General features: G+C 43.3%; 1 protein-coding gene across 2 annotated transcripts in view; it reads left to right on the forward strand.

The window, feature by feature from the left end:
- The first annotated feature begins 4,017 nt into the window (after positions 1-4,017).
- The window catches only part of APAF1 (apoptotic peptidase activating factor 1), a 60,108-nt gene continuing 49,052 nt past the window's right edge, over positions 4,018-15,073 (forward strand). The window contains exons 1-5 of one of the 2 annotated variants that reach the window (XM_075600709.1): positions 4,018-4,156; positions 6,386-6,635; positions 7,271-7,460; positions 10,314-10,511; positions 14,878-15,061. In XM_075600709.1, coding sequence (XP_075456824.1) covers positions 6,498-6,635; positions 7,271-7,460; positions 10,314-10,511; positions 14,878-15,061 — 710 coding nt within the window. In that variant the 5' untranslated portion in view covers positions 4,018-4,156; positions 6,386-6,497. The remainder of the gene's footprint in view (positions 4,157-6,385; positions 6,636-7,270; positions 7,461-10,313; positions 10,512-14,877; positions 15,062-15,073) is intronic. The other variant, XM_075600708.1, reaches the window with a different exon arrangement.

The following is a 15,073-nucleotide window of genomic DNA, read 5'->3' on the forward strand; positions in this document are numbered from 1 at the left end:
GAATTTTGGCCCACTCTTCTTTACAACGTTGCTTCAGTTCATTGATGTTTGTGGGCATTTGTTTATGCACCGCTCTCTTAAGGTCCAGCCACAGCATTTCAATCGGGTTGAGGTCTGGACTTTGACTGGGCCATTGCAACACATTGATTCTTTTCTTTTTCAGCCATTCTGTTGTAGATTTGCAGGTGTGCTTGGATCATTGTCCTGTTGCATGACCCAATTTCGGCCAAGCTTTAGCTGAAGGACAGATGGCCTCACATTTGACTCTAGAATACTTTAGTATACAGAGTTCAATGTTGACTCAATGACTGCAAGGTTCCCAGGTCCTGTGTCTGCAAAACAAGCCCAAATCATCACCCCTACACCACCGTGCTTGACAGTTGGTATGAGGTGTTTGTGCTGATATGCTGTGTTTGGAGCTTATGATAGGAATACTCTTGCAAGACATACCCCATTGTGACAGTGACAAGAGTAGTTTCAAAATAAATGTATTGATACATAATATATAAAATATATGGGGTAATAAAAGATAATCTAAAAGCAGCGACAATACGCATGAGCAGCACAGCAAGGAGATAACCTAAAGTGGATATAGTAACTGTTTGCTGTGAGAGGCCAAGAGCACCTCGGTGAAAGGTGACCAAAAAAATGAATACTTAAACACCAGGATGGGTGAATTAGTGGTAATCTTATACAGCTCTAAATGACAGTGTATGTAAAGAGGAGCCGGCTATCATGCATCAGAGGGGACAGTCCCTATTGGCATACATATATAATGATGACAGCCCTATGCAGCTGAGTCGTTGTGTACATGATGGTAAACACATCCAGCTGTATACTGATACCAACACTGTTAGTGTACAGGGCACACACTTGTAATTAAGAATAGGTAATGTTACTATAGCAGGACTTCAATATAAAGCCCCAGATGACCTGTTATAAGTGTACGCAGGCGAGCAAGAGTGTGTAACAGGCATTTTTTATTTTATTTATTTATTTATAAAAATGTTTTACCAGGAAGTAATACATTGAGAGTTACCTCTCGTTTTCAAGTATGCCCTGGGCACAGTTGTAAAAAAATACATGGTTACAATAAAAGAACAGGGTTATACAGTCAATTCACAGACATTTCAAGGACAGATAGAGTTGGAAAATTGGGTACAGGGGATAAAGGGCTTGTGAGTTTCAGATTTGAAATAGAGCAGCTTTAACATCAGCAACCGGGTCACACCCTTTGGCTGCACCAAAGGCTGTCCGCCTTTGGGGCAATGCAGATGTACACTGGCGTGGTTGAGATTCAATGCAGCTATGAACAAGCAGTTATTTGTGTCCTCTTGGCTCATTAACATTCCAGTGGGTGGGGTTGATGTTCCACAAAGTACAAGCAAATGTTAACCCTTAGCACGCTGGTCCTGTGCAGAGGGGAGCATTTCTTGGGGAGCCCCATCAGGCTGTCTGCCTTTGGGGCAACGCAGATGTACACTGGGGTGGTTGAGATTCAATCCCGTGACCAATGGCTGAGTGTGGGAATCTATGCACACAGCTGGATTCAACTCTGCAGCAAAACATAGGGGGATCATTGCTACATTAATCCTAACGCTGCAACTCTGGTGAGAACAACACTATAGTTCGCCAGTTGGTAACCCCAGTATATGGGTATCTGACTCACTGGTCCCTGAATGAAATGGTGGAAGAATGTTTAACCGTTTACTGCCAGGTACAAGAATCCTAAACTGAGGGGTATCAGGAGAGGGTAGGAGGGGAAAGCAGTGAAGCCCTGAAGTAGAGCTAACCTGATAGATCAGGAGCAGCGATCGTGTACAGGTTAGCCAGATGAAAGGAATGGAATTTCTAATAAAAAAACAAAAAAAACTCCTGCCTCTCATAGCCGCGCTACAACATCAACTATAAAGAACTTTAAGTAAGCATTGTAAAAATCAACAGGAGGACAAAGCGCTTAACCGCAAAATGGCCGTCAGGATGCACACCTGCATTCTGACGCATCTGCTGCTGTGAGCAGTACTTGCTTTGTTGGCTGCTGCCTGAGTGCCTCTCTACAGCAGAACCGATTTGACTTTTACTGTGCTTAAAGTTTTTTAGAGGTTGATGTTGTAGCGTGGCTGTGAGAGGGGGGGAGTCTACCCCTGCAAAGAACTGTCACAGCATCACGTGACGCCCGTGGCCATGACAACGGGACGCTACGTAACGCCACAATGCCATAAGGCGTCCCGTTGTCATGGCAATGGGATGCCATGACGTCACTTAGCATGCCGTTGTCATGGGGACGCGGCACCATATGACGTCGCGCGGCCATATTGAAGGGTTGCAGCGGAAGATGCCGGAACGATGCCTGAAGACGTCACCAAAGGTAAGCGCGAAATTTAAAAATGTCTCTGGATTGGCCTTCAGTAGAAGGTGGCAACCCTGCATAGAGGCCAAGGCATGTAGGGCAGAATTACAAACCAGCCAATGGGAACAGCGCCTACCTTCTCCTGTTCCCACGGCCAGCTCACTATCTCTTGATAAAATAGGCGCCTATCAGACCAACGGCTCCTAGACAAGAGGACTGCCCATCCCCAACCTCCATTGTCCACAACCTCCTCATGGGGCCCTCTGCACACGGATCCCTGGTGTGCAGGCTAGGTAAGTGTATGACCAGTCCACCATGCCCAGGGCATCCAGAACACAGTTACAGGCATACCCTGCATTAACGTACGCAATGGGTCCAGAGCCTGTATGTTAAGCGAAAATGTACTTAAAGTGAAGCACTAGCTTTTCCCCACTTATCGATGCATGTTCTGTACTGCAATCGTCATATACGCACATAACTGATGTAAATAACGCATTTGTAACAGGCTCTATAGTCTCCCCACTTGCGCACAGCTTCGGTACAGGTAGGGAGCCGGTATTGCTGTTCAGAACGTGCTGACAGGCGCATGCGTGAGCTGCCGTTTGCCTACTGGGCGATATGTACTTACTCGCGAGTGTACTTAAAGTGAGTGTCCTTAAACCGGGGTATGCCTGTATACATCAACAGTTCTGCAATAATAAATGGTCCAATCGTTTCCCACATATATTCTTGGCTAGATAAGCCACGATAGGATGACTATATACTATAGGGCTACACTGTATATCCATCAAGACGATGGGGCAATGTCTGGTCTTTACCTTCATTTAGAAGAGCCATATTACCTCTACCATCACTGTTCATCATACACATTCTCATTAAACTGGATGAATGGTATTTTCATCTTAAAAGGGGGTCATTCTAAAATCCCCCCGGCTGCAAAACTGGTACAAAAATAGCACCAGATTCACTAAGAATAAGCACATTTGCCAGGGATCTCTGGTATCTACACTTGTTGTATTTTGAGTGCATGATTATTCTAGTTTTGGATGGTCAATGGGTACCTCACTAAATAGGTTTGTTTCTCGCGCGTCAATTTTGCATTGTTTGCACATTCTGTGAAAATGTTTCTAATAAAAAGCCATTTGTGAGTAAAAAAATATTTCCCACTTTTTTTTTTTTTAATCTTTTGACTTTTGTTAGTAGAATTGCTAATAGCACTCAATACTTCTAATCGTGTCTCTGTAATTAATCCTAGTGTTCAACTCCAGTCCTTAAATCCACCCCAGCAGGTCAGGTTTTCGGGATATCCCAGCTTCAGTACAGGTGGCTCCATCAGAGGCTCAGTCAAAGATACAGCACAAATTTGCAGCATAATACATCTGTGCCTCCATCTTTTATGTACAGGCTTTTGTTAGATCTATCGACTTTCATCTGAGAAAGTAGAACATTAATACTTTTCATAAGCAAAGTATCAGGCCATTAAAAAAAAAGGTAGGGTTTTAAATATTAATCAACAGTACTAAATACACAGAATCAAGTCATTCTCCACCAGTCCTGTTTGTGGCCTGCAGTCTGTCCTTGTGTATATACTGTACATTCTTATGGAGAGTTGGAGAGAAGCCAACAAGGCTGGGCTGTGTGACCTCACGCCGACATGCAGCAGTTGCACATTCTGTGCACTTCTCTTCTTCCTGGTAACACAATCGTACCCACAATGCCCGGCTGCCTTGTCACTGCTGCTGCAATAGCTTGCAAAGGATAGTTTGGGCTGCTGCACAAGCATCTGCAAAGCCAGGTCTGCGAGAGGTAAGCCGGCGGAGACACAGGGAGATGGTGGGGGTTTGCTGGGACAGCGTGGCGGAGGCTGCTGTTGCTTTGTATGATATGACAGACACACTGCACTGTAGGCGAACCGGTTAGCAAATGGTCTTAACCCCATCCCTTATACTTGCTGGAATTGCTCTGTGAGGCTCTCTGGCAGCGAAGGGGTTATCAGGAAGGACTATATATGCAGATGAGCACACAGTAATATTTCCATTTGCTATATGCTTTACTGTGGAGGATTTTTGTCACTTTTACCCACCATAACTTAAAGAGAGAGTGTGTGTGTGTGTGTGTGTGTGTGTGTGTGTGTGTGTGTGTGTGTGTGTGTGTGTGTGTGTGTGTGTGTGTGTGTGTGTGTGTGTGTGTGTGTGTGTGTGTGTGTGTGTGTGTGTGTGTGTGTGTGTGTGTGTGTGTGTGTGTGTGTGTGTGTGTGTGTGTGTGTGTGTGTGTGTGTGTTTTTTTTCTCTCAATCGTTTAGCAGCAGATAAATCGGTGCCCTCATTCTTGAAGCAGTTACTGGGCTGGGTTAGCGGGAGTTGTGCATGATAGGGAATAAGCACTGTCCTTCCTGCTACATTACATTTCTTTCTCCTGTTTGGATTAAGAAGAGGAAACAGCGGTGGTGGGGGTGTCACCTAATGTACGTCATTGCTGTTTTAACTCATTCAGTGCATGAAAGCTAGGGATGCATTGAGTAGCTGTGCGCTCACCCGCAGCCCCACCGGCTGTGCAGGAGTTACAGGAAAACTGACGTCAGAGTGTTCGCAAGGTGTGCTGGGAGTTGTAGTTTCCCCGCCTCTCTTTAGCATTCTTTATGGATTGCATGAAGAGATATACAGGTGAGGAAAGCTGGAGTGCAGGGACAGGCTCTGCCAGTCCTGTGTTACAGCTCTCATTGGTCATTCAGCACAATGCAGTATGCCATGCAAATCAGATAGTAAAATAACACGTGTGTGAGCCTGTAGTGGTGATCCCTATTTATTAGCCAAACCTGTAATGGAGTAAGATCTCCAAAATCCAGCACTGGTGAGCCTGTACCTGGCAGGGTGTCCAACTGGATCCAATCTTAGTTTCAACATCCCCAAAGTTTTCTCTTGGGATACATTAGAGTTCTCTCTCAAGGCTCAGTGACACTTGGAAAGTCTGGACCAAAAATATTAAAAATAATTATATGTAATCTTAAAATTCAGTCACAAAGAAGAGGTGTTTATCAATGTGCAGATTGGTACACAACCTGACGATGGATACCAATACTCCCATACGCTCTATTAAAAAATAACATTTAAAATCATAGATTTGTGATGGTTTTAAGACCAGTTGCATAGTAGATGAGCTTGGGAAAAAAAAAAGACAGAGTTCAACCTATGTTAAATGTCGTGATGCTGTTGATGAGAACGGCTGCCTTCCCATGAGTGAGACTTGCTTCAGTCTGGACTGCAGACATGTAACTTATTTGCAGCCCTATAAAGTTCAAAGGAGTTTCACTAATAGAAATCAAAACTTCTCCATGCGAATCACATTTTTCATCCCAGAAGCCCCCAAGCTAACAAATGTCAGTCTTTGCAGGTGGAAACCTCTGGAACTGCACAGTTCATATAAAGAAATAACGTAACAAATTAGATGATACAACTTTTTTTCACCCTAAACAACCACCTCAGAACCATGAGATATCCACGTGTTGTCTGTATATGTTCCTCTTGCAAGGTTTAGGGAATACACCCAAGTTCCTACTTACAAATTGCAACTACGTTCTTAGAACCTCTGTTTGAATGATGTGTTCAGCATTACATATGTTGTAAAAAGCACAGTGGATTTGGGTGGGGTGGATGGACATTTGTAATTCCAAATGTATCGAATGACATTTAAATATATACATTATACATATTTATTAACTGCCATACTACTAAAATAATAATAACATACAATAGGACTCATGGATTTATCACAGTCACTGAAGCTATTCCTTACATTTACATTTTAATCACATTTTCTTAATTTAAATATTTACATTCAATTAAATATTTACAGTGTAAGCTTTAGGGCAGGGACTCCCTAATTACTAGTGTTTATCTTCCTGTTTAACATACTTGTGAAACTTGATATATTAACCTGTTTTATTGTCTTGGTAATATGGTTAAGCGCTGCCTACATTGGTGGTGCTATACAAATAATCATATACACATTTAATATGTTGTGTTTTCTTTTGTACAGGCGACATCTCTGTTATGGTGCTGTTCACTTATTTGCAAAATACTTGACATAAAAAGCAAAATTAGAAATCCATTCAAGTTCATCTTTTGAGGTTTGGGAAATAAATGACAGAATGGATGAAAGATCTCGCAGTTTGCTGCTTCTGAATCGAGCAGCACTGGAAAGGGACCTCAGGGCTTCATACATCATGGATCACATGGTAAAGGATGAAGTTATTACCCTGAAGGAAGAGGAAAAAGTAAAAGCTCAAGTAAGGAACGACTCTGCCTTTTATTGAATGTTTTTGCCTAAATCTCAGAACTGGGGAAGGGACCATTGCATATATTTTGTAAAGTAATGAAGTCAACAAACATGTGATTGGCTTTCTTTTGATGCACACTTGTGCAGGTTTGACTACTAGGGGCCGTGTTTACATGAGACACCACAAGGAGCCATCAGACACCTTGTAGCCTATTCACTGGAAGGAACTGTAAGGCAGAGGTGGACAAAAATATTAAATAGTTAGAAGCCAGTCAGACTTTTTAGGAGCCAGCATTTTGTCACAGAAGCATGGATACACAGAACTCCCGGTCTGGGCAGGCAGCCTGACAAATGTATATTTATGTACTAGAAGAGTTAAATGACTGACCCTATGAGAGACCCACAGTATCTGTGATTGATGATCATTGTGTTGACGAAGATATATGTGCTCGGTGCCCAGCATCCATAATGGAATCTTAAACTATAAGAGGATGTTTGAAATGACCCGATCGCACTGATCTCTTTATCTATATTGTCACGCCGTCATCAGATTGTGGAAAGCTAGCGAGCTTGCTGTCTTCAGCAACGGCCTCGTCTTGCAGGCCAGTGCCACGCGCTGTCTTATTTCTCACCTTTTATCCACAGGCTACTCAGGTGGATAAAGCAACTTTACTAATTAATCTGATCCTTGACAAAGACAATCGGGCATACGTTTCCTTTTATAATGCCCTGCTTCACGAAGGCTATAAAGACCTTGCTGCTCTCCTCAGGGAGGCTGTCAGCGCCGACCTTTCCCACAGCGGCAACAGTTCCACGAACGGAATTACTTTATATGGTGAGTCAAGATTTTATGGGGGTAATCCTTTGTACGCCAACGTGGCCGTTCAGCACGTTATTGACTGAAAATCCCCATTAAAGTCTATGGAGATTTTTTTGAACGAAAGCTGCCGAAACGTCCGCTACAGCATGTATAGAAAAGGCCCTATGGCTTTGTGGCTGAACGACCACTATGGGTCACTTATAGCACATTTAAGTCTTGCTTTTCTGGAAAATGATCAAAGCAATGCCACCCATATCTCCAAGCGTCTGAAGTATCTTCAACTCGGGCAGTGAAGATAACAGATGTAAAACAGAAATCATTGTAGACTACCCCAAATAGTTCCGGTTGGGTCACATCTACTACACCTTGCGTCCTTTTCCTAGTGCGGCTAAGGACACTGCAGATGAAGGGCTGTTAGATGTCATGCACCACACACAATGAATCTCACTGGAATAGAAACACTCCAATACAGATAGATTACACTGGTGGAGGGGTAGCGGCTACTAACAGGACCATGCCAGGAAATGGATAATGCACTTTAGGTCCAATTCATTTGAATAGGTATAAGATGCTCAAACCTCAGCACAATTTAGTAGCTTTGGGCCAAATTCAGAAGTTAGGTTATACTAACTAGTTAGGAGCCTTTCTTAATATTAATCACAAGAAAAGCCTGATTTAGTTTGTTACGGGATTGGAAATTGTTATTTATTTTTCATGTTATGGACAATGATATGGAGAGTGTGTTATGTGTAATCCGAGACTGTGCATTTCCTAACATTGGTCATGAGTGTGTCTTGTCCTCAGAGCAGTAAGTGAATCTCACATGTACAGTATTGTGCAAGCCTGAGTAAACCAGGCACGCAGACAGATACAAGAAGTACCAGACAGGGCTTCAACTATTGTAAACAATGGTGGGCATGACACATGTTGTGATATACCAGCATGCCTATCGGATGAAACTAATAGTCTGATAGTAAGAACAGATGTATGGGGGGGGGGGGGGGAGGGCATGTAAACATGGTCACACAGCTGGTCTGACTACAAAAGTGTAGAAGGGCACAATTCACCCAAGACTTGTTCCTCTAGTGGAATGGGACATTTTGCCGCAGCCATTTGGCGGTGACCAAACCGATGCCGGCGCTCTGCCGCCAGGCATGTCGCCGCCCAAACATCCTAGTGCAGGGGTCTCCAACCTCTCAAGGAAGGAGAGCCATCTTATAAAACATTTCTTTGTCCAAAATATTCAGAGAGCCGCAACACATGCATGAATATTACACCCCCACAAACACATACATACAGTATAATGTACACACACTAATAGGTATATACTGTATAAGCATTAACAAACGACAAACATACTTTAATCAGAATAAAATGCAATAATAAGTCAATTTATTTAGTTATTGTTTTTCTGTGCAAAACAGTTTGTCATTTAGAAATACACAATACATACATACACTACCCCCCCCCCGCCCCCAAATACACATGCGCACACTATCCCACCCAAATATATAATAATATATATATTATTACTACACGAGGGGCTATCTTCTGCAAACCATATTAATCACCAGCTCTCCAGGCGCATTATCAGTAATTTGTTTCACTTATTGTCCAAATAAGTATCACAATGTTTTATTGAAGGAGCACATTTGTCCCACTTCCGGAAATACAACTACGAGAAACCCAAAATAAAGTATTCTGTTCACACACACAAAAGGCACAGAAATCGATCATACAATAATATGAAAAAAAGGATAGATTCACTAAAGAAAGCTCAAGAACGTCGGTTTTAAAGTAAGAGATACCACAAGGTTGCACCTTTTTAATATGTGAACCATACACACACATATGTATATACAGACATACAGACACACAATTATTTTGGGCCTGCCTCTCTTCTGCACTGTCCTGGGTTGCCGCTCTCCAACTGCTGTCTCTCTCCCTCACTGGGTTTCCGGTAGCTGCGGGGGAGCAGCCGGCACTGGTCGGGCCTCTTGTTGCCTCCGGGCATCTCCCCAGCTGCTGGTATGCCTCCTGCACTGTCCCACGCCAGGCCATTCTGTGACGTCAGTGCGCCAGAAGTTGCACACGCCGGCATCAGAGACCCGGCCTCCCCTCCCCGCAGCCAAGAGCAGCACAGTGAGGGAGAGAGACAGCAGCTGGGGAGCGGCATCCTGCGGACGGAGGAGAGCCGCATGTGGGTGCGGAAAGAGCCGCATGTAGGTTGCCGACCCCTGTCCTAGATTGTTCCTCTAGTGCCATTACTGACTTTACAAGACCGACTTTAATGTTCTGCTTGACTCTAATTGACTTTGACTTTGAGAACCTGAAACTGACAAATCATAATCTGTTTCACTTCTCACTGTGTCCTACTGTTCACCAGCGGTGTCCAATAGGAATTCAAATACACGTAATAACCTCTCTCCACACATCCCAAATACACATAATAACCCCTCTCCACACACCCCAAATACACACAATAATCCCCCCACACGCCCCAAATACACATAATCCTCCCCCACCCCAAATACACATAATAATCTCCCTACACTTTCCCTGGGGGAGGACACCGGTGCCACACGGCAATCACGTGGCCAATGAGATCCCCTCACGCACCAACAGTGTGTCACCTCCCTTTGCAACTTCCCAGTCTTGAGCAACACTACTGGGAAACCATTTTTTTTTTAAATTTCAGTAAAACCAATGTATTTGTAACATGTAACTCAGCGCCAGGCAAATGATTGAAGTTTTAATTCCTTGGGTTATGCCACGTATAGGGCTGAATACATATTCATGTATAGGTCATTTCCCATTCCTTGTCATTGTGTTTCGAAGTAATAATGTTGGGTGTGCATCTAATTGCAGTTAAAACGGCACTGTGTGAAGGTGATGTGCCACTGAGACCGGTTGTGTTTGTCACTCGGCTGGAACTCGTTCATGAAATTCAACAAAAACTGTACGTTTTGAAAAGGAACCCCGGGTGGGTGACAGTCTATGGCATGGCGGGCTGTGGGAAGTCTGTATTGGCAGCAGAAGCGCTTCGAGACCACAGCATCTTGAAAGGTGAGCATGCACCGTATCACAGGAGCCCTCTCGCTACAAGACTGGGTCTCCGTGGTAAAATGAGCGGCTGTAAAATATTGTACATTTAAAAAAAAAAGAGGTTTAAAAATCTATAAGAAACAGCCTATGTGACATTAATAAAATGTACAATAGAACAGTTACAAAAATAGCTTGCCTTTCCATTGTGTGTTTATTGATGCAGCAGAAAAGTAATTACAGTCTGTATAATAATGGAATAATCATTTGTTGTACAATCAAACCAGATCATTTGCCTTCCCTACTTTCTTACCTCACCTGCACCTGAAAAGCTAATACAAGTCACCCCAGTGATAATCTATGAAGCAGGTCACTAAGGCATAACGTTGGGTAAAATGGTGTATCCATATGAAAATCCCTATACTTCACATTACAGGATGAATCCACCTATCATTTTAAGGAAATACATATATATTGTCTATACTCACCTACAGAATGAATAATGTATATGTAAAAAAATAACATAATTAATATTTACAATGTCAAATTTAATAATGTCCTAATAAAATACCCCATATTCATAAGTAGGGCATCCACATGACCACTTCAGATGCTCTCCTTTTTTCAGGTTTATTCATTAAACTGCGATAGTGCCGATTGGGGCAATAATGCAAGGAAATTCTCATGGACTTCATGCCCTATCGACACTATCACAGTTCAGTGAATAACCCCCTTAAAAAGCAATCCAAGCATTTTTTAAATTTATTTACATAGGTTTGAAGCAATGAGTATCCGGAGCTGAACCCCCATTAATTTCAGGTGTGGGTGCCGGTGTATCGCTGCTTTTTTTGTGTGTGATGCGTTACATTACAAACATTTCAGAATGATCATAATCTAACACCATAATAATTTTTTTTTACATTTTTTGGTTGAGAGAGGGAGGGCGGGGAGGGGACACCGACTGACCACACTGACGTGTGGTTGACCTCCAGGGTCGTGCAGTGATCCCTAGGGATAGACTCCCGAAAAAGAAAAGGAAAATCAGGGGAAGGAGAAGTAAAAAAGGGGGGGAAGGAGGGGCGGGGGGGGGGAGGGTAGGGAAAGGTAGGACACCCCTTCTTAAACCGGCGGCGCCTCCCCGTATCGAAGCAGCGATCCTTCGTGGCTGCCCTTATTTGGACGAGGATAGAGGTTTAGCTATCAATGGGTCATTCACGGTTCCCATATAGTGTAGAACCTCTCTGTCGCGTGGTTGAGGAATGCTGTCAGTTTTTCCATTAACATTACCTCGTTGAGTCTCTTTTTTACTGCTTGCTCCGTGCGGGGGGGGGGGGATACCTTCTTCCAAGAGGACGCCACTGAGCATCTTGCCGCCGTTAACATAAAGGAGATTAATTTCCATACTGGGCGGTCGATTTCCTCTTTCGGCCTGCCCAGTATGTAGGTCAGTGGATCTATAGGGATTGTGACATCCGAGACCTCTTTTATTAGGTTTTGAATTATGAGCCAATATTTCTGAATTTCTGGACATAGCCACCATATATGGGCCATGTCCCCCTTTTGTCCACAGCCTCTCCAGCAAAGGTCAGAAGCCAGAGGGTAGATTTGTTTCAATCTCACTGGTGTGAGGTACCAGTGGAACAATATCTTGTATATATTTTCCCTAGTTGTGGTACATAAAGAGGTTCCTGATGCCGAGCCCCATATTGCTTCCCAATCCTCTCTGTCTATTTCTGTATTTAATTCTGCTTCCCACTTGAGCATATAATCATGTGAGGCAGGGTTTGTTGGTTTCTCTGGTATCGCGTAGATTTTGGATATAAGACCTTTTTGGTGTGTCTCCTCCCGGCACAACCTGTATCTCTGCTTTTTAAAGCTCCCGCATCACGTGGGCCAATAGGAAGCCGCACCAGATGATGTCACAGCCTCCTATTGGCTCGTAGGGCACGGGACCTTCGAAAAGTGGCCATAATATAAACCCTGCCAGAGTGGCTACAGGCATCCACTATGTAGGTATGTTTCTCCGGAAGCAGGGGGTCCCCGGAGCTGAAATTACTGGCGTTCAACCCCAAGAGACCCCCTGCTTCAATTGTGTTTTTTAAAAAAATGTACTCCTATTGTCCCTTTACGGGGTAGTTTTATATACTCCAAAGTGACCAATTGCACAGCGATCCGACAAAAACCCATGTTCAAGTCAGTGGGGACCTGCTTCAGAGCACACTGAGTGTGATTGTGAGTTTGTATACTCCAGCATTCAGCAGCCACACCACTGAAACAGGAGGTAGCTTATGGTGTGAGAGAGAACACGACAGGAGCAGCCAACCTATAAGGAATGAGCCAAACTGCATATTATGTATTTACTTTATTACAGCTTTTTTTTAAAAATATGTTTACATATGCAGAAATGGGGTACAGAAAGTAAAAGGGGGTTGGGTGGTTAGATGGGTACAAAATTAAAAAGGGAGGAGCAGTGGCATTTCTTTGGAAGACCTGGGTCCATAGTTCTTTTGTGAAGACAGAAGCGCTATGTACATTAATGGCGCTATATAAATAAAGACATACAATACAATACAGAATCACCCGGCGCTCCAGTGAACGTGCTATAATAATAACAGTGTACATAAATATATAATGAATATAGAGTGAAAATACTAAGATATATAAATACAATAAGGTGATGAATATAAATACAATGGGTATGAAGTATGTGATACTAGTGACCGGTGCCTCTTCAGCTTCAACCCACGTTGAACCCCCCTGTTGGATTCTTAAAAATGCTGGTTTGTTGAAAAGATGCGGGGAGCTCATGAACCGGAAAATATATAAAAAAAACAAAAAATAAATATATAGTGCAACACTGTTTTATAATGATTATGCTGAATGAGTGAATGTAACACCTAATGAGTGTACACTCGCACTCTGTACCCCAGAGGGGCACAAACGCTGGCTTTATTACGGGAAAGTGTGAGTGTACACTCATTAGGTGTTATATTCCCTCATTCAGCCATCATTATAAAACAGTGTTGCACTATATATCTCCATAGTTCTTTTAACTGAATGCAGGTCCACCAAGTATGTAGGAATGTGCCCATCTGCCCACATCCTGTAAAGCACAAGGGAGACTCTTGCCGATAAATTTTGTTCAATTTGGAAGGTGTCAGATACAACCTGTACAGCAGCTTATATCCTGGGATTCCTGACAAGAAAACTGGTGCTACAAATTGTCCACAAATACCATCCATATTCCAGAGCCATAATAGCAACAATTAGCATAAATAATAGAACACTCTTAAGGTCCAGTGTCCCAATGTAAACATAAGTGTTTCTTTGACTCCCCACTTCAATCGTGCCACGTGACAAACAACGGGAGGGGTATATGATGGTAAGGAGGAATTAAGCAGCGATACCGCGGTGTTCCCTGTTCGGGACCACCCGCTAAGCAGCCGCTACCCTCCGCCACAACCCTCCTAACCCGGTGTCACCCACGATAGAGCAGACCTCACTGCGGAGGTAGGGGAAAGGAGAATATGAGAGGTATTCCCTCACAGTCTTGACGCGCCGGGTCTCCGATCAACGATGACGTCAGGGACCTCTGAACCGGAAGAGGAAGTCAGCGTGCTCCAGCCAATGTAATTCAAAGCAAAAAATGTAGTGTTGAGGCGGTCACTGCTGCCGCAAGGGGATAGAAGCCACACATAGTAAAAATAAAATATTCGGTTTATTAGTGCATATATACACACAAAAAGTCTGCTACAGAGCGAACTCTGACGCGTTTCGTCACAGCAGTGCTGACTGCTGTGTAGCAGACTTTTTGTGTGTATATATGCACTAATAAACCGAATATTTTATTTTTACTATGTGTGGCTTCTATCCCCTTGCGGCAGCAGTGACCGCCTCAACACTACATTTTTTGCTCTGTACAGCAGCTTGTAGCTGTTTTCGTTAATAATCGTATTCTTTTATACCGATGATGTGACTTCCAAAATGTCCCCCCTCCCCATCCCCCCATGTCTCAGGGTCTCTGGCACCCCCACGTCTGTCTCCCATTATTACAGCTCTTTAAATCTTTTACTTTTGACTTAATGGAAATACTGGCCATTTCAACATTTGCTTTATTCTTGCAAGAGGGAACACATCTTAAAATAGCAACCGCTTTGTTGATGACTCCACCTGCTCTCCTTGGTAAACTTTTCCCCACCAAACTTATTTAAAATATTGAAATTGTAAATTAATAGCCATGCCAATAATGATTTATGGGAGCCACACTGTGAAGTTGGTATTGTCTTTCCACTTTGCAACGTTTTGGTTATGTGCATGTTGTGTGAGTTGTATGACTGCATCTGAAGATACGTTGGTTCATATATTGATTAGCCTTTTTTCTTACGGTCAGATTGCTTTCCTGGAGGAGTCCACTGGGTCTCTGTTGGAAAACAGGACAAAGCCGGGCTCCTGATGAAGCTTCAGAATCTTTGCACACGTCTGGATAAGGACTTCAAGTTTTTGCAGAGACCCCCTCTTAATATTGAAGAGGCAAGAGACAGGCTACGGGTGCTGGTGATGCGAATGCACCCCAGGTAACCATTTTT

The sequence above is a fragment of the Ascaphus truei genome, chromosome 5 (genome assembly GCF_040206685.1).
Source record: "Ascaphus truei isolate aAscTru1 chromosome 5, aAscTru1.hap1, whole genome shotgun sequence".
NCBI classification, from domain to species: domain Eukaryota; kingdom Metazoa; phylum Chordata; class Amphibia; order Anura; family Ascaphidae; genus Ascaphus; species Ascaphus truei.